The sequence below is a fragment of the Pseudochaenichthys georgianus genome, chromosome 3, assembly GCF_902827115.2.
Source record: "Pseudochaenichthys georgianus chromosome 3, fPseGeo1.2, whole genome shotgun sequence".
In the NCBI taxonomy this organism is placed as follows: Eukaryota; Metazoa; Chordata; class Actinopteri; order Perciformes; family Channichthyidae; genus Pseudochaenichthys; species Pseudochaenichthys georgianus.
Window position 1 is genome coordinate 31440216 of NC_047505.1, and position 23830 is coordinate 31464045.

General features: G+C 44.4%; 1 protein-coding gene across 2 annotated transcripts in view; it reads left to right on the forward strand.

The window, feature by feature from the left end:
* gpc5a (glypican 5a) overlaps positions 1–23830 on the forward strand; it is a 130178-nt gene that overhangs the window by 11160 nt on the left and 95188 nt on the right. For both annotated transcript variants that reach the window (XM_034103133.1, XM_034103141.1), the window contains exons 3-5: positions 22072–22532; positions 22626–22859; positions 23653–23783. In XM_034103133.1, the coding sequence (XP_033959024.1) occupies positions 22072–22532; positions 22626–22859; positions 23653–23783 (826 nt within the window). The remainder of the gene's footprint in view (positions 1–22071; positions 22533–22625; positions 22860–23652; positions 23784–23830) is intronic.

Sequence of the window (23830 nt, forward strand, 5' to 3'; positions counted from 1 at the left end):
TCCAAAGGTTAGGATATACACCTACCAGCACCTGTTGAGCTCAATCAAATAATTACCCATGTTGGGAATGAGATAATGGGACGAACAATACCATACTAATATTGGTTTATAAAACTCTGCTGTGATTAGCCTAGCTTAGCATAACACATTTAAAGGCAGCATGCCGGGCTCAAATCCTCCGATGAAAGCATCCTGAGCTCAATATTTAACCTGCTATTTCTACATTCCTTTATTTCATACACATAATAAAAGCATCACTTGAGTGGGTTTTCAGGAAGTTACATGCTGTCATGCTAATTTCATTATACAAGACACAAAAGCGATGCTGAAAAAGTTGTGGCCTGCTAGACTTTGATTAGTAGGGTGATTAGCACCCGTCACAAAGCAGCTAAGTCTGGTGTCAGGTTGTAGCTTCATTTAATCGCCTCCATTTATAATCACCTGTAGCCTGTTTATTTGTTGCTCATAGTGTGAACATAACAGCTTCTCTCTGTGCTCGATGACTCCCTGGTGTCTTTCCGACAGGAACCAGCAGAAAACACCAGTCCCGATGCTGTCATTGTGGTCTTTCTACAGATTAAACACAATGAGACACAGTGGGTTGAATACATAGATTTAAAAGTGTTTGTTGACATATTTCTGTTTCTCTTAACAGCTCTGAGCTTTCAATATATGCATGCACAGATATTGGGAGTTTTCCATTTCCTCTTCTAGAGTTTGAGAGGAAAAGCAAATGACTTAATTAAAATATCTTTGAACTATTTCTTTAAAACAAGTAGTTGTGCTTTGTTTGCAGTCTCACTTCATGGTGAACTAAAAGCTGAAGCTTGGTCAGTATTTCATAAGAAAACAGACAATTATTTAGGATACATACAAATATAGACTGTAGATAGTACAAAATGTGTTTTTAAATATCCAATATATTGCCTCAAAGCCTCCACCATTATTACATGACCATGTGATGATCTTGACCTTAATAAATGTAATGCTGCTTTTATTGAATGTATGTGTATGAAGCTGGTGTGACCATCAACACTCTGTGGCTTGTGGTCCTTTAGCCTGGGAAGAAATATTTAAGTTGAGAAGACACATGAATCCAACAGACACTTATAGTCGGCCGTTGCTTTTATAGTTGCTCTGCTTCTAATTGTGAGCTACCATTTTGTCAGGAACACAAGTGGTGCCTATGATGTAAGATCAAAGAGCCAGGGCTGAGTGCCGTTTTGACGTGGAAAGCTACCTGTTGTGGTCCGGTCTTTGCTATTTTGCGTCATAAATGCTGATTGTGTTTCTGTTACCAGCCTTTAAAGGATCCACTGCCCATCTTTTACTTTTGAATCAAGAAAGAAACATGGTTCTGAATGGCAGTGGCCCCACAGCTTTAGTAAGTGGAGACCTCAATTTGACGTCAAATAACACCACGCTTTGTGCCGAACAAGGAGTTCTCAGTAGGGAAGTAAAGTAGTTTGGATTTGCTGCTGATTTGAAGGATGATGTTTTTTATTGTTTTTCATAGCAGATTCTGTTCTGTGAATAAACGGTGGTCCGTTAGAGTCAGTTCTCAGTTGGCTGACGCCCATACCATATGAACATAACATCCTTGGTTTGAATCCTATAAAGTATATTTTTGGTTTGATTGAATTGAATCATTCAACAGACTGTCTGCAATAAACTAAGCGTTAAGTTCAACCTCTGAGTATGCTGCTACCCGAGGCACATCCAATGGCATCAAGATGCTGAGATAAGCGGTATGTTTAATATGTAAACTGCAAAGAAGAAAGGAAACACTGCTACAAGCCAATATCTGAGAGTATGAGGATAGCAGGTTAGATTTCTCACTGTTCTATAAAACATACAAAATGATAATCTTCATGATCATCATCTTATTGACCGTTTTCAACAAATCCAGTTTTTTTAAATTAACTTTTTTAGCTTGAGGAAGTAGGAATAAATGAACCCTAAACAAACGTAATCCTTTAGTTTTTACACACAAATCACCAAATTATGAGTTGCATGGTTTTCTTTGGACAGCAAATTGTTCTTTGTTTTGATATTCCACATTCAAATCTGAATGAATCTTAGATTATTGCCATTAAATCGTACAACTTTTGGCACTTGTAAATCAATTTGAATTTGTAACTAACTCTGGCTTAAATTCTCCCTCACGCATATTATGTGTTGATGTAAGCCTGATCCTTAAAGCCCTGATAGTGGTCCCTTGAGGCAGGGCAGAGTTACCCATTGGGCAACGCGTGAAACTGCCCTGGGGGGCCCTTTGGAGGCTCCACATTTCTATATTCATTAATTAATACTTAATTTGTAAGGGCCTTGAGGTAAGTGCATTATTACCCGTATTGTAGAGTGGGCCGTGTCAAATTATACTTATATTCCTAAATACATTTTGTTGTTTGAATACGACATCTCACTTTGCCATGTTCTGAGCACTAAGTGAAGGGAAAACACGACATCAAGGGCCAGTTAAGCAGATATCCCTTTCTGGTAAAATATCTTTATTTTGATATTCTATTATTGTAGATTTGATGAAAGCGACCCTGAATCAGCGCCTGTATTATGGTTTGAGATGCTCTCAGAATCTGCTATTGAGAAGTTAAACTCAGATTGCATAAGTCTGGTTAAACACTGGCATTATCATCTAACTGCATCACTAATGGGAAAAGTTATTGTAAAAGCAGAGCTGCTGCAGCCATCGACCTTAACTAATTCTTTGCATCTACATTTCCTCCAATAACTTCAAGTTCAAAACAGTAATTTGCTACCAAGGAATATACTGTGCTGTGACCCGCCCAGCAGCACTGCAACACTGGCTACAGTAACACAGTGTTCCCTCCAGTAAAGTTTCTATGTTGTTAACAAATGGGCTGCTCGCCTCGGTCAGGGAAAATATGCTGCTTTTTATAGGACTCTGCATTTTAGGATCTTTTGTCTTAACATGAACATTCCTTCGGTTACATTTCCCTCAAGAAACACCATGACACATGCTGTACAAGCAGTTTCTTTGTTTCATCATTGTTTTATCACAGAAATTATGTTTCTGATTAAAAATAAATAAATAAATAATAATACACGTTACTACATCATAAGAGGTGTGAGATAAAATATATCAGTTTTACATTTTACAACATAGTTTGGTAGTTGCTGAAAAACAATAGTTGGTTTTCTCTGTACAATGACCCGAGGTAATCCACAGAAACATGCTGGTGCCATGAAGATCTTCTACTGCGTTTTGCTCTCAGCATGGCTGTATGCCAATGTCTGTTGGTTGCTGGTTGGTCCAGCACTTTGGTCTAAGATTAAATATTTCTACAACTATTGATGTCATAAACATTAATACAGACATTTATGGTCATCAGAGGAGGAACTCTAACAACTTTCTGTAGTGACTCCTCCCTTAGCTCCACCATGAGCTTTGCATTGATGGTTTGAATTGAAATGTCTCTGCAGGGTTTATGAGTTGTCTAAAATGTGTTAAAAACCTTATTTCAATATATGTTGCCCTCAACATATATTGAAATAATTGTGGTGATCCATAAAGCTTAATCTATGGTCATCATCAGTTCAATATATGAATGTGTCCAATATTTGGTTTATAACTAAATGCCTGCGAAATGTATTACAAGTCTTAGTATGTTACCCTGCAAAGTGTAGGTGAACATGATAAACAGTATACCTACTAATTATCAGCTTGTTGACATTTTTACAGGGAGCGTGTAAGTTACTGTTTTTTAAGCACAAAGCTCCCCTGTGTCCTCACTCCAGGGCCGGGGCACGGCTGGAGACTCTTAGTCTTGTTTTTCCATAACAGTAGCAAACCACGAGTCCCTCCACAAAGAACACTCTTAATGCTTTTTGTCTAGCATGAAAAGCTGTGAGTGTGTCTTGTTTGTGGGAAGAATGAAAGATGGGAAGGCTTTACATCTGATACAAATAATGATTCCAGTAAGCACACAAGCAAAACCTTATTAGATGGAAGTGCGATATAAATGTACATAAACTGAATATATTGAGCGAGTGGTTGGATATTTCATATGTTGATTCTCACAGCTGGTCTTTTAAATCCTTTCTAACCTGCTCTCTGCTCCTTTGTGTGGGACCTTTCATTTTGCAGACTCTTTGTCCACTGGGTATACAGCCGTGCCTTCTTTGTTGTCAGTCGTACAAATGTGTGTGTGTGTGTGTGTGTGTGTGTGTGTGTGTGTGTGTGTGTATATGCCAACGCAGGGGCCTCTCCTCGAGATTTCCACAGAATTTGGGCTTGGCTTTGTGATTCAGGGCTGGACAGTTGATCCAGGGGAGGACAGAGAGTGAAGAAGAATGCGAAGAAGAAGAAGAATGAGCGACTGATGGAGAGAAAGTTGGGAGGATGCCAGATTCTATTGAAAGTCTTTGCACAGCGTTTGAAGTCAGAGGATGAGGATTTAGAGGGAAGCAGGATTATTCAGAGTCAATACCCTTCAACAATCTAGGCGTTTGGGCTTCTGAAAGAAACAACGTAGTCAGACTAACCACGGCTGTCCCCCCTCCGTCTCCTCTTGCATCCCCTGTTTCAGACATGTTTAGCAGGTTTAACATTTAGGGAATATGCTCAAGCCAATTCTCTGGCAAATACTTTGATGAGGAGACTGATACTACTCTCTGTTACATATGAAGCTACTACCAGTTAGCTTAGCTGAGCACAAAGGGTCACAACATCTGCATAGCCTACACTTTAAATAAGGATGATTCAACTCTTCAAAGGGGTTTTATTGCTGGGCTATTTTTTTGTCTGAAAGCAGTGACTTCATGGAGTCACGGGTTGCCTGGCAACTGTTCCCAGCTAAGAAATATGCTGTGTAATTTGAATACGTATTTTGAATGCCCTTACATACCATGTACTTTTTCAAGTGTGCCTAAAATCGAGACATGCAACTCATAACTTATGTCACAACATTGCATGGATGGCATTCCATCGTTTTTAGTCTTTATACTAAGCTAAGTAACCGCTGGCTGTAGCAGACAAAACAGATAGTAGTATCAATCTTTTCCCTTAACAACAAATTACTGTATTTTCTAAAATGTGGAACTGATTCTCTCACTTTTCATTTACAAATGTTAAAGCATATAATGCTCATTCTTTTTTTAGATTGTTATTGTGAGTCTTTTGAACCACAGAAACCCAAGGAATACCAACTGCAGTTTTATATTTTATTTTTCTACCAATAACTTTTGAATGCCCTGCATACTCATCTGACATTCCCAGAGAAGCCCTTTAGTGCTTTTACAATGTCAGACAATGGCTGACTCTCCATCATCATGCATGTGTGTGTGTGTGTGTGTGTGTGTGTGTGTGTGTGTTTGTGTGAGGTCAGTCCTGTTCAGAAGATCGAGTTTAGTTGACACACTTCTTAAAATCCCACTCGCTTGCCAGAATGAACACAGACGTTCTCTGTTTTACATTTTGTCTCCTCTTTCAAACACACTCCCTGACTGCACTGTAGCCACCTACTGCATAGGGATGAGCCCTACAAATACATACACCAGTCAGCACTTTATATTGTTTGTCTCCTGTGTGCCTGTTTGAAATGGAGATTTATGGCTGCTGGCTGTTGTCTTAAGCGCATTTTTTTTTAATATACGATGATAAAGCACACTGCTAATCAGGTGCTATATATTTTATGATAGATTTACACACTATTTCCCCCTTCATTTTAAGAGATTAACAAAGAGTGTTGAGCTGTGAGGAGACCAGCAGAGTAATGTTCTAGTGCTGTTTGGCAGTGAACAGCAAAGACACCGCTTTCCACACAAACCATGTTACTTTGATTCAGTGGTATGTTAAGTGAATGGTAGAGGCCATAATGGGCTCTTTTTTTCTAGAAGCAGCCCTCAAGTAAACCAACATTCTTTAAATAATTTAGACACAAATTAGGGATGTACATCAGAATATTTGCCTGTGGACTGTGGACTTTCCATAACAGTTACTAAAAGGAAACTGCTCCAAACACAGTGCACTCTCTATGAAAACATCATTGAGATATTTAGTTTCAGATATCTGGGACTCTTGGCCGGTTTCTTAGGATTTAGTTTCTCTGTTTCTCTGCAGTTGTTTGGTGAGAAGAAATCACTTTTTCTGCCCGTCAGAGGAAGGAAGTATTTCCTAAGTAAGGAAGGAGACTCCAGGGATTAGCCTGTAGTCGTCTGGGAGATGATATCCTAAACACAGAAACACACGGCAACACACCAAGCCTACTGTCTGCTCCCACTCGACCCTCTTCTTCTCTCCCCCTCTTATCCTGTCCTTCTCCCGTACATGGCCGATATAATGGCCTAATTGTCCTGCTTATCACCAGTATCCTGGCATGAGTGACAGATGAGTGTTGTTTTTACTGCTGGGAGGCCAGTGTCTGGACGCTGGTTCAGTTTAGCAGATGAAACTTTGGTATTGGCTAAACTCATTTTTACAATCCTGATTAGATGAGTTTTTACATGCACATGCCCCATTTTTACTCTTACAATGATACTTTTAAATATGCTTTGGCACTGCTCTCAAGTATGTTAACTCACAATCTCATCAAAACTGCACGCAAACCAATCATATCATAGTTTTTCACTGATGGACTGAATCTAAATGACTGCAAAAAAACACAATAATGTAATCTTTAATCGTGGATGTAACTAAACTGTTAAATATTTGTTCTGAACTCACTGTCTCAGACATGTCTCCTACCCTTTTAAACAACTTAGTTGAGCCGAAAAGCCTGTGTGCTAGCTTTTGTAGAAGTCAATGGATTAAATAAGGGCTCTAATAAGACGAAGTTAAAATCAATAACATAATGGCGCCTCTTTTGTAGGCCAGTCAACGAGGTGAAATTACACAGCCTGCCACTTTGAAATCCTTGAACCTAATGTTCCATATCATCTTTTTATAAATCTAACGTAATTATCCAGTTCAATCGAGTAATCAGTGGCGTGCTGTGTGCATTAGGCCCTCTATTCAGGCTTATGACAGCCCTGTTGGCTCCTTCACATCTAACGGCTCCCACAGGCCAGCCACAGGAAACCCTCCACAGCCTCACACAGAGCCACCTTTCAAAGCTAATGAAAGCTTTATTATAATATAATTATTTTCATTCTGGCTCTTTAAACTGTGTCAACTCGCTCTCTGTCAGGGTTTCTATCCGTGTTAAACCTGGCTTGTGTTTCTACATGTGCAGCATGTATGAGAGGGTATTTGACCTATAACACACACACACACACACACACACACACACGCACGCACGCACGCACGCGCGCGCGCGCGCGCGCGCGCGCACTTTCCTACAAGAAGTACTTGTGCCCCACTGTATTGATTGACCCTCTCTGCTTCTTTTCCTGAACGGCATATTAAAGGCCATGTTCACAGTAGAGCTCTGTGCTCTTTGAAGTGTTCAACAGCTGCAACAGATCCTGAAATATTGACTTTTAAGCCGTCTGCAGGAAGAAGAGAGGGAGAGCAGCAGAGGGGAAAGATGGAGAGTGGAGAGGCACATGCATAGACAGATGGAGGGAAGTTGCTTTTGTTGTACATCAGGTGGGTGTTGTCAGATTTATTACAGGACGGCTAAATTAGCTTTGGCTAAATATGTGTTTGTCAGCTCTTAATGTACGTAGGGAGGAGTGTGTTTATGGATGTGGAGGAGGAAGTACAGCGAGATAAGGCTGATGGGAAGCTGAGACTGCCTCCAGCAAAATAGATTAAAATGACTTGTAGTCTTCTCTTTCTCCTCTCCTTTCATTTTCCTGCTCTTCTTCATATTCTCAACCCTTCCATGGATTTCATTATTTTCCTCAGTTCCTTCTTTTCTTTCTTGCCCTTAGTTTCTTCTGCTCTCCTCTTTTCCAGAGCTCCTTATTTCCTCTTTCCATTCCTTTCATTTCCTTTCCTCCCATGTCTTCTTTTCTTCTCTTCTTGTCTCATTTCCTCCCCTCCTTGCCTTTCTTTGTCTCCATTCTTTCTTCCCCCCCGTACCCTCCTCTCCTCTCATTGTTAGTTTTAACTAAATAAATCACTTTTCTTCTCCATCCTTCTCGGAGAAACCACACTCCTGTAACACCTCTGAGCAGGCGGCGGTTTTCAGTATTAAAACAATGCCCCCTTTATTTAAAACTGAGGACGGAAGGAAAAGGAAAACATCCCCGGGCTTTTAAACTTTTCTCAGAAACCTTTTTTCTCTGCCGTCTGCAGGTCAGAGCGGTCGTTCTGTTCCTGTTTGCCGTGCTGCTGTTGAGTTGAAAGGGAGGCAGAGGGTCTTAGAGAAACATTTTGAGATGGGACAGTTTGATAAGGCTCCTGCAAACATGCTTGCACATGTCCACGCACGCACGCACGCACGCACGCACGCACGCACGCACGCACGCACGCACGCACGCACGCACGCACGCACGCACGCACACACACACACACACACACACACACACACACACACACACACACACACACACACACACACACACACACACACACACACACACACACACACACACACACACACACACACACACACACACACACACACACACACACACACACACACACATGAAAGGCCCCGATTTGACTTGGTGGTTTGTTTGTAGATCAGAGCAGACAGGTACACTGAGCTCACTGAATAAGACTTAGTGTTTCACCTCAATCTCATGCTACATAGAGACAGTCATGGTTTGTTTGTGCCTACGATGATGCAAAGTTAGATTTATTGCTTTATCTGTTTTCACTTGTCTGTCTTTTTATGTTCTCATTTTCTGTCTGAGCAGCTAGATGTATCCAGGTGTGGTTTTCGGAACATCCTCAGCTTACACCTGCAGAGCTTTGTGTTGTGTGATAACGAAAGTGCTTCCTCTTCATCACAACTAACATGCTTGCATGTGTGAAAATTGGTCATGCCAGGGAAGCTAAAATAAGATTATTTAAAACTCTTATCACACCCCGGACAATGCTGCATTCAGTGGATTTTGGTGTATAAGTGCTATAACGTTTTAAACGTGTTCTGCTGCCTCTTGTAGAGATTACAGGCAGGTTTATTTTTACATTCTATATCCAGCGGCTCAAGAGTCTGTTAGTTTGTTAGAATAACTCAAGTCAGACCAGCTTCCAGTTTACAGCCTGAGATAAAGGCATGTTCTGTATTGGAAAAAAACCTCATTTATTGCCAGGTTAATTTAAATGAATTCTGCACACAATTTTGGAACTGGTTGAGGCAGAATGAAAGTACATTATTTGATGTTAGGCCAATGCAAATCTATGAAAGAAGCCTTATAGCATGTGGTAATGTTATTTTCTTCCCAATATTAGGCAGAATAGAAAAGTTAACAATCCATACACTTCCAGTTGATTTTGTAATCTACAAAATATGATGGGCAGTGCACAACATGTTTCCTAGACAAACACACAGTTCAATGTATACAAAGAAAATAGTAGTCCAACAATAAATGAAAATGTACTTGGGTTGAAGGGGATGTGTTCTTGTTAATATTGCTATTTATCATTGATAATGAGTAACTCATTTCAATTAGTTTGTTCTGGGAAACCTCTTTTACATAACAAATAAATCATTTGAGTAATTCTGGTCTCTAAAATGAAATAGTGTGTAGCCTACTGTATAGGTGTTTTTTATTGTTTTACAAATATCAGTGTCACACCCTTATTTTCCAAAAAGATGTAGCTACCATAAACATTTGGGAATCATACATGGACATCTCAATCCTGGAACAACAAAGCTTGCAAGTGCTTCTTTGATCCTGTAATATGCCACAATGAAGACATAGTTTTCTGTTGACTGTACCGCCTGTGCCATCCTGTAAGTCATTGACTTTCATTATGTGTCTGTTTTGCTCTGGGATGAGCTGAACCCGCAGAGCCACTGACTCATCCTCTCGACATGGAGAATGGCCTTTCTGCAGCCTATCAGATGTCATGGGCTTCTCTGTTGTGGTCTCAGCCATTCACAGAGGATGAATCACATTAATACAAGCCATCTCTGCGTTGCTCAACAGCGCAACAGAGGTCGACTGGTGGCATTTGAGTGCCCGAAACCTGGAAACCCGGGAGGCTTCAAAAGAAAGAGCTGATGTGATCTAATTACACACAGGGCACATTCAGGGAGGCATTGCAATATGAGGCGTTTATTGTATCAACAATGTTAAGGCAATCTATTTAGTCTTTTTGCCCCTTTTGCAATGGATCTTCAACTACAAAGGCTCATCTTCTTTCTCTCCAGCTGAAAGATCCGTTTCCCAGATGACATTTCTTTGAATACAAATACACGCACGCACGCACGCACGCACGCACATGAAACACACGTTGACGCAGCATAATAATAATACTTGCCAAATGCCTATTAAAGCTTCATATTGGATAAACTCCACTTTAAATTGTTGGAGTTCAGAATCTTGCAGCAAATGATCACTGATCTAATGAAGGCTTACTCACTCACTATATTTAAAGCTTACTAAAAGTCACTGAAAGTCAATAATCCTCAATGCCAACACATAAAAAAGGATCTGTGTCTCAAACCTTAATATGAGTCAACACCTAAATTCATCGTTGTTGAAATTACATTTTTACTATTTGCTGTGTTTATTGTTGAAGCTAAGGACATATCAGGGTAACTTACTTTCTTTATTTAAAGCCTATCATGTGCACTATTTTAGCCTCATCAAGTAATTTGAGTACACATGAATGTGTGCAAATCTGCCGGCTGTTTATTACGTTTATATATATATATTTCTTTTTAATAATCTGTGACTGTACCTCAAGGTTTAAACAAAGTATAAAATATACATCTAGATAAGCGGCCTGTAGTTGTTTTTGGATATGGTTGGCAGTAGTTGGAGGTCGCATGGTTCACATGTTTATTCAGTTGCTCCTCTGTTTTCTCAAAACCACACTGATCCAATTACATGTGCACATTACAATGAGAAATGTCTCCCTCTGCTGGTAAAGATACAACTCTGCATTTACTTATCAGTTCACATATTTAACCGGCTTATTCTGTTTGTGCTACCAATTCTGATTATTATAGTTTCCATTTCCTCATTGATGATTGTTATATCCTGATTTCTAATCTACTTACTCTTGGTCATATTTCCAAACCTCCCAAATCAAGCAGATACAGGGTGGCATTAAAAGACTTGGGTTGCAAAATGAGGTGAAATAAAAAATCTTTGTTTTCTAGTTCAGAGCCAACTGCCAGAAGCTCTTACCTTAAGTGTAACTCATTACTCGGTTAGATTCCCCTGTCACAGTTAACCAGATCATCCTACATTAAAGAAAACGAGAAGTGCAGCAATTATGGGAAAAAGAAAGAAAATGGGATCAAATTTGAAAGCCTTTTAGACATGGAGGAAAGCTTGGTTACTGTGGAATTTAACTGAAGGGGCTTTGTGGTCGGTATATAATAGGCAATATATCTGGATGATATTCGAGCTTTCAAACATTAATTGTTCATATATTATAATTGGTTTGCCATGCCAGCAGAAACCAATACAGGTTGATGGAATGTTTTTAAGGCTTTTTATAGTCAGTCTCCAACATTAATCAGAAATGGATGCCATTCAATGCAGGTAAATGTTAAAAATATTAAAATAATGTATGATGAAACTTGCATGCTCGTTGTTAAGGATCACATTTTTGTACAATTTAAACAATTGGTATTTATATCTGCTGAATCAAAATTGTGACCATCAACATAATTAACATCAACATAATTAATTGTATGAATCCCTTTTTTTTTTAATGTTTTTTTGTCAAATTAACTTTATCCATCCATCCATCCATCTTCTCCCGCTTATCCGTGGTCGGGTCGCGGGGGTAGCAGTTCCAGCAGAGAGCCCCAAACTTTCTTTTCCCTGGCGACATCAACCAGCTCTGACTGGGGGATCCCAAGGCGCTCCCAGGCCAGCGAAGAGATATAATCCCTCCACCTGGTCCTAGGTCTACCCCTTGGTCTCTTCCCAGCTGGACGTGCCTGGAACACCTCCCTAGGGAGGCGCCCAGGTGGCATCCTAACTAGGTGCCCGAACCACCTCAACTGGCTTCTTTCGACGCGAAGGAGGAGCGGCTCAACTCCGAGTCCCTCCCTGATGACCGAACTTCTCACCTTATCTCTAAGGGAGACACCAGCCACCCGGCGGAGGAAACCCATCTCGGCCGCTTGTATCCGCGATCTCGTTCTTTCGGTCATGACCCATCCTTCATGACCATAGGTGAGGGTAGGAACGAAAATGGCCCGGTAGACAGAGAGCTTTGCCTTCCGGCTCAGCTCCCTTTTCGTCACAACGGTGCGGTAAAGCGACTGCAATACCGCTCCCGCTGCTCCGATTCTCCGGCCCATCTCACGCTCCATTGATCCCTCACTCGAGAACAAGACCCCGAGATACTTAAATTAAATTAATTAACTTTAACTTTATCAAAATTATGTTTTCATTTATCAATGATTAGTTTTCAAGCACTTTTATGTGAAGCATGTTTTGTGAAATATCTTTTCTTTTCATTCCATCAGGCCAGCAGCTGCTAATGTTTTTCATTGCTTGGCTTTTTCCTGCAGTAAAATAGATAAATAAAGAAACATACACACAAACACACACACCCTTCAACCCTAGACCACACATTCAGATGATGCCCACCATGTGTCCAGCCTGTAGTTAGCAGAGCAGAGCCTCAGTAACGGTGTAAGAAGGCACTCCTCAGTATGAGAGTGTTTCTATCATGCTGGCTCAGCCTCTTCTCTCTGTTCCCCCCGCTGCCAGAAAATGCAAACATGTCTGCCCTCCTCTTATCAGCCGGGTCATTGACAGTCAGAACACACACAGAATAACTGAGGCATCCGCACTAGGTCTAAAAACACAGAGCTTCTCTTAAAAAAAGCATTGAAAACATCTTGTATAATAAAAAGGAATCAATATTAATACAAAATATATGAACAAAATGCAGTTTTACATAAGAACATTGTAATATCTATCTGTGAAATCTAATATTCACACACTATTAGCTGTTTATGACTCCCCAAGCTCCTTAGAGAAACAGCAGAAACTCTTTACCTGCTAAATGTTTAACGATACTCACCAGCTGGTCACTAACTGTTGTTCTCATTCATATCACTCCGTTCGATGTCTCACTATGGGATGCGCCTCAACGCGTATGCAAGCAGAAGCATCAATCTCATTACGCCAATCCTGATTGGCTGGTGATCTTGACGTCCAGGGTGGGTGGATTCCCTGATTCATCCTGCCTTGGACTGGAACACGCCCAGGAAGCTATCGATACCCCCGGTTCGTGCGGGCATTGTGCCCACTTCACCATCAAGAGCCTCCGCCGACGGCTAGCGCGCCAAGCTAGCCTGTCGGGACAGGACCCCTTCATGTCCGTTGATTCGCCGGCCGGCAATCGGGACATGGTGGCGACCGCTGCGGAGATTGAGCCCCGCGCTGTGTCAAGCTGGGGCTCCCAGCTGGACCTCACCGTGGTTCCACCCGCGGAGGATGTCCAACAGCTGGATTATATGGAGGAGGATGAAGAGGATGCCTCTGAGTTCCTCTTATCCGACTCGGATGAGCACGAAGATGACATCTTCGTTTCATCTGACCAGGCTGCCAAGCCGGAGGCGATGTCCGCTCCCCCGGGCGAAAGCACACCAGCTTCGCCCTGCCTCAGTATGGACTTGCAGGCCGTGTGCCAACGCGCTGCGTCCAGGCTGGACATCCCATGGCCTGAAGCGGCCAAGGAGACCTCCAGATCTCGCTATGAGGGGAAGAACTTGCCCCAAGCAGCGAGGATGAGGAAGCAGCTTCTCCCAGTCTTTCCGGAGATGCTGGACGAGGTGTCGGTCTCGTGGAGAGACCGCCCTTTCAGCAACAAGGCCCCAATCCAGGGTGCCTCCTCTTTGGACTGTGTCTGCATGGAGAAGCTCGGCCTGCTCCGCATGCCGCCCATGGAGCCGCTGGTGGCAGCCCACCTCCAACCGCGGCTGGCTTCGGCACCAAGCAGGAACCCAACGCTACCGGCAAATGCAGACCGCTTCCAGTCAGCAATGACCGAACGAGCCTATAAAGCCGTAGCTTTGTCCGCCAGGGCGCTCAACGTCTCCTCGCTGCTGATCGCCTACCAGGCGGAGCTCTGCGAGGACATGACGATCAAAGCTGAGCCTGCCGTGTGGGACGAAATCGCAGCGATCACGGACATTTGTCTCCGTGTGCAGCGCTGTGCAGTCCAAGCCACGGGAAAAGCACTGGGGATAATGGTGGTACAGGAGAGAGCGAGGTGGCTCAACCTGACGAACCTTCCAGACCGGGAAAAAGAGGACGTCTTGGACATGCCTATTGTTCCCGAGGGCATATTTGGCTCCGCGGTGGGAGTCCAAAAAGAAGGAGGATGAGGCTCTCCAGCTTTGTCTTCCCCGAAGGGTCCAGCCGCCGCTTTCAACGGCCCCGCGGCAGTCCTTCGCTCAGGCTGCCTCACGTCCTGCCCGTTTCAAGATCCCGAAACAGCAGAGGCCACAGCCCGCCCCGGGTCTCCAGCCCAGACACGAGGCGAGAACGGGCTGGCCTAAGAAAGTCTCCGGTTCCGGCAGCAGCCGCTCGGGCACAGCCGGTCCAGACTTTCAGCCACCAGACGACGACGAAGAAGAAGAAGAGGGCGGCCTGACAGCCTCCTCTCCTCTCCTCGATAAAAGACCTGGAAGTTCACTGTTCTCCAGCTCCAGAACACGTTCCAGTGTTAGATGCTCATGTGTTTCCGGGGTGCAACCATGCCCCCATCTTCCCGCCGCCTCGAGTGATGTCAGAACGTCATCCTCAAGTTCGCGCCATGAGGGAAATGGACTTAACATCAACGACAGCAAGCTCCGCTGCTCGTTTAAGTCACACAAACACGTGTCATCAATATTGTCTTTTAATAAATCATTTTCCACTGTCGTCTCCAGGCTTAAAGCCAAGAGAAGCCAAATGAAAAGGAAGACAATAAAAACAATAAACAGTCTGACGTCTACCCCCTTCTAAGAGTGGTTGCTACCGCTCTCAGAAGGCGGACGATGGACAGGGCTGTGAAGGCATCACCGCCACGCGCATGCGCAGTGTCGACCGGGGTTGTCAACCTGGGGTACCACCGTGTTCAGACACTAGAGGGCCCCATAACACAACAAATTAAGACACAGAGGGCAGACGACAGAGATGTGACATCTCCGCTCGCTTTGAGAAGCGAAAAGTGGAGGATGCTCACATATTCTGCTTGGGTTTTCAAGACAATAACACGGGGTTACAGACTCCAATTCGCTGTCACCCCCCCCCTCACTTTTCGGGCATTCGCAAGCCCGGGGAGAGTCGGCCCATATTCTAGAGCAAGAGATCCTCTCGCTATTAGACAAGAAGGCTATATCTATAATACCCTCCGAACAGAGTCAGAGCGGCTTTTATTCCAAGTATTTCCTCGTTCCCAAACGGGGAGGGAATGGGATTTGGCCTATACTAGATTTGAGGGCTCTGAACAAATATCTCAAAATATACAAATTCAGAATGCTCACTCACATCTCTGTTGCGTCTCGTGCGCCAAAACGATTGGTTCACATCAGTCGACCTGAAAGACGCGTATTTCCACAACCCAGTATATTATCCACATATCTGAGGTTCGCCTTTCAGGGTGTCTGTTACGAGTACTTCCCTTCGGTCTGTCTCTCAGCCCACGAGTGTTTGTACGGTGTACGGAAGCCGCGATAGCCCCGTTAAGACAACAGGGTATTCGCCTGGCAACTTATCTGGACGATTGGCTCCTTCTCGCACAGTCGGAGCAAGAGGCTATTACGCAGACGAATGTCCTCGTAAAACACCTGCTCGACCTGGGTTTCGTAATAAACACAGAAAAGAGCATGTTGTCCCCAGCCCAGACTGTACTCTTCCTGGGCCTACGCCTGAATTCGGTGCCCTTTACAGCCCGCCTGTCAGCAGTGAGAGTGAAAGCCTTCAGGGCTTGCCTCGCTCATTTCTAGCCACGCAAATATGTTCTCTTCAGATCATGTCTGCGGTTACTGGGGCTCATGGCATCAGCCATCCTGGTGGTACAACTGGGACGCTTACACATGAGGGAGTTTCAGCGCTGGGTAGCTGCCCTCAGACTGGACCCCGTGCGTCATGGCGCGCAGAGAGTGATGGTCACTATGAAATGCGTAATGGCACTGCGCTACTGGCTGCACTCGACTTTTCTAGTACGGGGCGTGCCTATGGGTGCCGTCCTATCGCGGAAGGTGGTCACCACAGACGCATGTCTGACGGGCTGGGGGGTATATACGAAGGTCGACCTGTGAGGGGTCTCTAGGGGTGTTGAAAATAATCGTTTCTACGATGCATTGCGATGCGGACGTGATGCAGTGACGGAAGATAATCGGTTATAGCGTAGTAACGTTGCTTCCTGATTTTCCGGCCGTGGCTTTACTATAACGTATTTTTTTTCTGGCACTTTAATATCAAATCGGTCGGTGACGCAAAGATCAGGGAACAGACGTGACAGCGGCACAGCAACACCACCAACACAACACCACCAGTCCAGAACCAACAGCAGAAGGACCCGCTCTGAATCACTACGTGTCGCTGCGGCACAGGGATTTATGTTTTTCAAAAATAATCGCGTTACAATCATGTCCGGTTTTTGGTGGATTTAATTAAGTCTTGGATTGCAAAGTATGAATGCCCTCTAGCAATTTTCAGACGATATATACGTTTGTGAAGGCAGGAGGAAAAAAGCTTCCGCGATCACCGTCTCCTCTCCGTTCCTCCAAACCCCGCCCCCTCCCTTAAAATAATGAGTGACAGGCTGATAGTGACCCGATAGAAACTTTATTATTCACTTAATCACTGAGATATAATGAAGCTAATTTAATCTCATACATTCATGGGATGTATGCAACAGTAAGACAGAGAATGTAAGTGTGCACCCACATGCACTATTTTTGTTTGTATATGCTGTTGTAAATAATCCTGTTGTCTGCTGTGTTCAGACTCAAGTCCTGTGTGTGATGCCACATTCAGGACATTCAGTGTCCTTTTTTTTAACAGAAGACCGTTGCTAGAAGCTGCAGCTAGACTGCAGAAGCATTATTTTTTTGTTTTTGAGGATGGAACAACTTCACACACAGATATAGGGAGACCTATACAATTGATTTATTATGGTTTATAATTTAATGTCAAGACATTTATGTTATTGATTTCTGAAGCACTTTCTAAATAATAAAAAGAGAGTTCATATGTATTTACTGCATGTATGCATTGATGAAAAATAAGCCATGTGCAGTAATATAGAACATTGAGGATGCAACGCATTGGTATGAATCGTGATGCATCGTGATGCTTCACGATATTGAATTGAATCGAATCGTTGACAGGATAATCGTAATCGAATCGTGAGACCAGTGAAGATGCACAGCCCTAGTCTCTGGAGCAGAGACCTCCAACGGCATAAATTATCTGGAGCTTTTAGCGGTGTTCCTCACCCTGAAACGCTTTCTGCCTTTTCTCAGAGGACATCATGTCCTCGTGAGGACAGACAACACGACCACAATATCGTATATAAACCGCCAAGGGGGTTTGCGTTCTCTCCAGTTACACATGCTGGCACGCAAACTGATCTTCTGGAGCTGCGGACGTCTCCTCTCTCTGAGAGCGACGCACGTACCAGGAGTGATGAACCTCGGGGCGGATCTGCTGTCCAGAGGTGCACCACTATATGCAGACTGGACTCTATATCCAATGATTGTGAGTCAGCTGTGGGTGCGTTACGGCCGGGCCGCAGTGGATCTGTTCGCATTAAAAAAAAACGCCCAATGTCAGCTGTTCTTTTCAATGCGCGATTTAAACGCACCGTTAGGCGTGGACGTGCTCGCGCACGCTTGGCCTCCGGGCCTTCTGTACGCGTTCCCACCGCTGGCTCTGATACCCCCAACTCTGGTCAGAGTGAGGGAACAACGCCACACACTTATCCTGATAGCTCCACACTGGCCTGCAATGTACTGGCTGGCGGAGATATATCAGCTGCTGTGCGGGCAGCCGTGGCAGCTCCCGCTACGCAGGGACATACTGTCTCAGGCGGGGCGGGGCGGGGGGGGGGCGCGATTTTTCACCGACACCCAGAGCGCTTGGCACTATGGGCCTGGCCCGTGAGTGGTACAACCTGAATACAGTGGGACTCCCTCAGAAGGTGATAAACACTATTCAGAGTGCGAGAGCTTCCTCCACCAGGTCCCTCTATGACTGTAAGTGGAGGGTGTTTGAGGAGTGGTGCCTTCAAAAAGGACACATCTCTTTTCAATGTCCTGTCGGGTGATTCTATCATTTCTAGAGGACTTGATTGATAAACACAGAGCTTTCTCTACGATCAAAGTGTACCTGGCTGCTATTGCTGCATACCATGTGGGCTTTGAGGGAGAAACGGCTAGCCAACATCCCTTGGTCTGCCGTTTTATGAAAGGGGCTCGCAGGCTCCTCCCTGTTTCCAGGTCACTGGTGCCCTTATGGGACTTGGCAGTGGTTTTAGATGGGCTCACTCAACCTCCATTTGAACCCCTGGAAGAAGCTGACATGAAACATCTGTCACTGAAGACAGTGCTGTTACTGGCTCTGGCATCTGCCAAGCGAGTCAGTGACATTCATGCGCTCTCTGTACACCCTTCATGTACTCAGTTTGCCCGGGGCAAACGAGAGTGTTGCTGAAGCCCAACCCTGCCTTTGTACCTAAGGTGGTTGGCTCATGTACCCCCATTGACATTGAGGCATTTCCTCCGCCGCTGTGTTCCTCTGAGGAACAGCGGCCGAATTTGCTGTGCCCAGTCCGTGCTTTACGCATCTATATGGACAGGTCAAAAGAGTTTCGATGCAATGACCAACTCTTTATATCCTGGGCTAACCCTCATAAGGGCAAGCCCGTTACCAGGCAACGGCTCTCCCACTGGATTGTGGAAGCGATTGCTCTGGCTTATACGAGTCAGGGTTTGCAGGCACCAACGGGCCTGCATGCTCATTCTACTCGTGGACTGGCTACATCCTGGGCTTTGTTCAAGGGTGTTTCCATCCATGACATTTGTGCAGCAGCGAGCTGGTCCTCGCCGCTCACTTTTGTCCGCTTTTACAGGCTAGATGTCTCTGCTCCAAGTGTGGCCCGCGCAGTGCTGGGTCCCGTGTTGAGACAGGGTTCTACCTGTTAAGTTCTGGTTGTTTTTGGTGATTTTCGAGATAAGCATGTCTAGCAATACGGGAGTTTCATTCGAACAGAGTGTTATGAATGAGAACTATAGGTTACTTACGTAACCCCAGTCTCAGAGTAACATGAAGTGAGATGTCTCACCAGACGGCCCTCCTTGCTATGGTGAAGCGAGAAGAGGTGCTTCTTTTGAATGACGCTGCGACGTAGCGCAAGCTACTTAAAGGGGGTGGATTCCCTGACGTAGACGTCAAGATCACCAGCCAATCAGGTTTGGCGTAATGAGATCGATGCTTCTGTTTGCATACGCGTTGAGGCGCATCCTATAGTGAGACATCTCTCTTCATGTTATTCTGAGGCTGGGGTTACGTAAGTAACCTATAGTTATGCAGTGTGATGCTGAGCAGGTTGTGAATACTGGTGGGTTTATAAAAGCTTCTTAGCTGAAACAACAGCTTTCTGCTTCTGAAAACAAAGTTGATGAGAGTGCTCAGGATCCTCTGCCATATTAAAGGAGCAGGCTTTAAAACGAAAACAACGACTTTGAAAACACTGAAACACTCAGTCAGGTGATCATTTGTTATGCGTATATTACTGCAAGTGATTTCTGTCACATTAACCATAGTAAATTGATTACATTTTTAATACAGCTTACAGTCGCTTTAAAGAAACATATTCGGCCTGTTTAAAAATGTGAACAGATATCCAATTCGGCTTAAATAGTTCTATCTTAAAAACTTAAAAGCTATACCTTCTTCTCACTTTGCTATGTAACTCTTTTCATCTTCTCCACTCCCCCCACCCCCGGTTATCTCTGTCCTCAGGCTTGCCCAGAAGCCTGGCCGCTGGTGTAGGCCTCCCAGTGAGAGACGCTGCTTCATGCTCTCTTTATTGAAGAATAAAGTCATTAATACAGCCTGGACAGCAAGCAACTCGTGCGTGGGTGTTCTTGTAACACAGCAAAGTTGTTTAGATCAGCTTATTATCCATGTCGTTTTAAGTTTCCCTTTTTGTACTTATGGAGGAAAATCGGTTAGTGACATGATTTACATCCTAGGAAGCAAGAAGGATACCGGTGGGATAAAACAAGGAGAAATTTGTTTACCACACAGATATTGGTTTTGTGGTTTGACAGGTGGAATTCATTAACTCCACAATCTAATGTGGTAAAGCCCTCCTAAAGCACGCGCTGTAATCCCTGTGGGACCCTTCATAACTCTGTCTGCTGTGCCTCACACACTCAGGGGCTGTAATAATCTCGAACTGTACTCTGCGAGCACATATTTCTTTCTCTCTCCATTTCTCAGCTTGTCTGCTTGCCTTTCCTCTATCTGTCTGCTTCATTCACACAGTCACATCATCCGCGCTGCACTTTCACAGCCGCCGCTCTTGTCTTTATTCATTCTTTACACATTCTCACTCTGTTCTCCGTGCTGCTCTCTGACCCAAACAGCTGGCTGTGTAGGAGGTGCAGCTCCTTTCCTCCTCCACATATAAACACATCTTTGAGTCTCGGATCCTGGTAGACTGATCTCATCTGAGCACGATCAGGTGGTGTTTCTGGTTCCTCTGTGTTTAATGCTGCCTTCTTAAGATGTTACGCCCGTAGGCATGTCCGACCCCTCTCTGTTCCCCCTCTCAGTTGCCCTCTCCAGGGGGCTTTCGGTCAATCTTTCCACGTCGTTGCATATTGTACAGTGCTCAACCGTCTAAGCCCTCATCACATTGGTTAACCCCCCCCACAGACTCTCAGCCCCCCAGGCAGCTCCAGGCCTTCACCCTGACCACTGCCTCACAACTCATGACAAGCACATGATGTGAGAATGGCCATGGCTCAGGTATTAAGGTGAAAACGGAGAGACAAAAGGATAAAGTTGAGCTTGTTGCACTTTTTCTATTGCGTTGCGTTTTTTCCTCAATATCAGTCCTTCTATTTTAACACACCGAGTTCCACACAGTGAGGTAGATGTTGGATGCTATAATCTGTACCCTCCCCTCAACAACTGCTCTTAAAAAACACACACATAGAAACACTCTGTAAACACTGGTTAATGCGCTGCTGACCGGCAACAGAGAAACAGCATGGTGTGCTTTAGCTTCCTGATGCAGCGGCCTGAGTATTAGTATCATTCAGACAGACGCTTTATCAGGAGTGGACAGCCTTTTGTGTCACATGCAGCTTAGCAGAATTTGATGACATTTATTTTCATGATGATACAAATTGTTAGTGGAAAATCATGTGCTGCGGATTTTAAATACATGTTTTGAGTTTGAAAGTGAGCATACTTGTAAAGCATGGGGTCTGTTATGTGCGTGTGTAAAGACTGCCATGATGTTTTGCTGTATGAAAATGGAATGAACATCATTGAAGTTGCTTATTCTCTGGGGAATTAATTCTTAAAATGTAGTTGGTTTATTTAAACAATATATACTGTATCTGTGTTAGCAACAGCTTGGTGTGCTGTAGCCACTTTCTTTTCCTTGTTTCTTCGTCAATTCATCTTTTGATTAGAGAACAAATTGCTTCCCTACACGTACTCTCCCCCCTCTGTGGGGAGACGCAGGGGGGCTCCAGATCCCCGCTGGCACCCCTGAAGACTCCTCTTTTCTTCATTCTGGGTTTATCAAAGTAGAAGCTTCATCAAGAATCTGTACTGTATTCAGCCCTGTTCATATTACAGCACAGTAGTTTCTGCCTTTAGTGTGAGAGGATGTTAAGGCTTTAATTTTCTTGCATCGCTCAAGAGGCAGCAAGAATACTTAACTTTGAACCAAGATAAAGATGATAATATGTTGAAATGAGTTCTCTCTGTAATCGTTTGCCTTTCTTTGTCTCTTTCTCTCCTGCTGTCTCCCCACAGAGACCTTTGAGACTCTGATTTGGCAGGCAGAGAATCACACCAATGTGGTTCTCCAGGCGTCATACCGCAGCATGGCTGATCAGGCTGTTGGCCCGGTGCGGGAACTCTTCACAGACATCAGTCTCTTCCTGCTGGGGTCTGAGCTCAGCGTTGATGACTTGGTGCAGCGATTCTTTGACGCACTCTTCCCACTGGTCTACAATCACCTCATCAACCCTGGCCTCAGCGACATATCACCGAGCTACGCTGAGTGCGTGAGGTCGTCCAGGCGGGATGTGAGACCGTTTGCCGCGGCGCCCGGCCTCCTGGCTGATCAAATCGCTCGCTCTGGGGTGTCTGGGAAACTTCTGATTCAGGCACTGCACCTGGGCATTGAGGTCATAAATACAACAGACCACTTACAGCTGAGCCGCGAGTGCAGGCGGGCCCTGCTCAAGATGCACTACTGTCCTCACTGCCAGGTATGGATGCAGATCTCTGAAGCCAAGTACATTGATCTGAATTGATGAAAGTCTTTTTCAGCATTACTGATCACAAAGTAATTTGCTCCACAGGGCTTAACCCAGTCCAAGCCCTGCATGGGTTACTGCCTCAACGTGATGCGAGGCTGTTTGGCAAGCATGGCAGAGATCGACAGCCACTGGAGAGAGTTCGTCCACTCGCTGGAGGGCCTGTCAGCACGGATGCAAGGGCCTCAGGATTTGGAGCAAGTGCTTCTGGGAGTTCACACGCTGCTTCATGATGCTGTCGGACATGCCCAGAAAAATGGGCCTCGCCTCTCTGCACAGGTCAGATCTTCTTTCAGAAGAGATTAAGCACTGTTTAAGATGGTAGACTTGAAGCTGTACTAGGGCTCTGTGGGAGCACATAGGAACCACCAGTCAAGTGGACAAGAATAGATAAAGTACAAGGTATTTTTGTTAATATTGGAGTGTTTTTACTTTGAATTTCAAGGCTATTCCAGCTGCCAGCTCCATACTAAATGATTTGAGGTGTGGAGACCAAAGATAAATTGCACAAGTCACACACAACAATTTAGTCAGACCGGAGCAGGCCAAAATATGTCCAGAAATACTTCCCCAAGGCGCTCAGAATTGTTGTAGTTAGACTGTCAGAAAGGGGAGGATTCAGTGTCAACAGCCACTCTTCAGTTTAGGCCAATGAGTGTAAACCTAAGGAGTTTTTATTCTTAACACAAGTGATCGATCAAAGCCTAACCATAAAGTATTTGTTTATGTACTAAATGTAACTTTCTGTTTACATGTATGTTGCTTGTTTAGTGAATGCCTCAGGATGGTTGTCCCTGAACCACACTAACATTCCTGTTCTGATGAAGACCCCACATCTCCATCTAGTGGCTGTCTGGTGTCGCTGCTGCTTGACAAGATTCACATGAAATACATTTAGAAATTTGAGATGATAGGCTTGGCTGCACTAATGGCCTTGGTATAAACAGCTGTCATTCCAGCATCTGTAATGAGGCCTATTCGTCATGCACCAGTACAATTTTCCAAGACTTAAAATGCAGGGTTCTCCCTCAGTGTTTAGGCCTAAATCTGTGCCTGTCTCTTCGGGTAATAGGTGCACAAACTGTGTGGCACACCGAGCAGAAGGCCTGCACAGTCAGTCAGCCTCCAGCACAGCAGCCGGGACTCCATCTCTCTTAAAGCTGCTCTCAGTGGATCCGGGGACTCGCTGGCTGTGAGGAGGAGGTACGTGGGTTAAAGAATGAAGCGTCATTTTGTGATATTAGTACGTA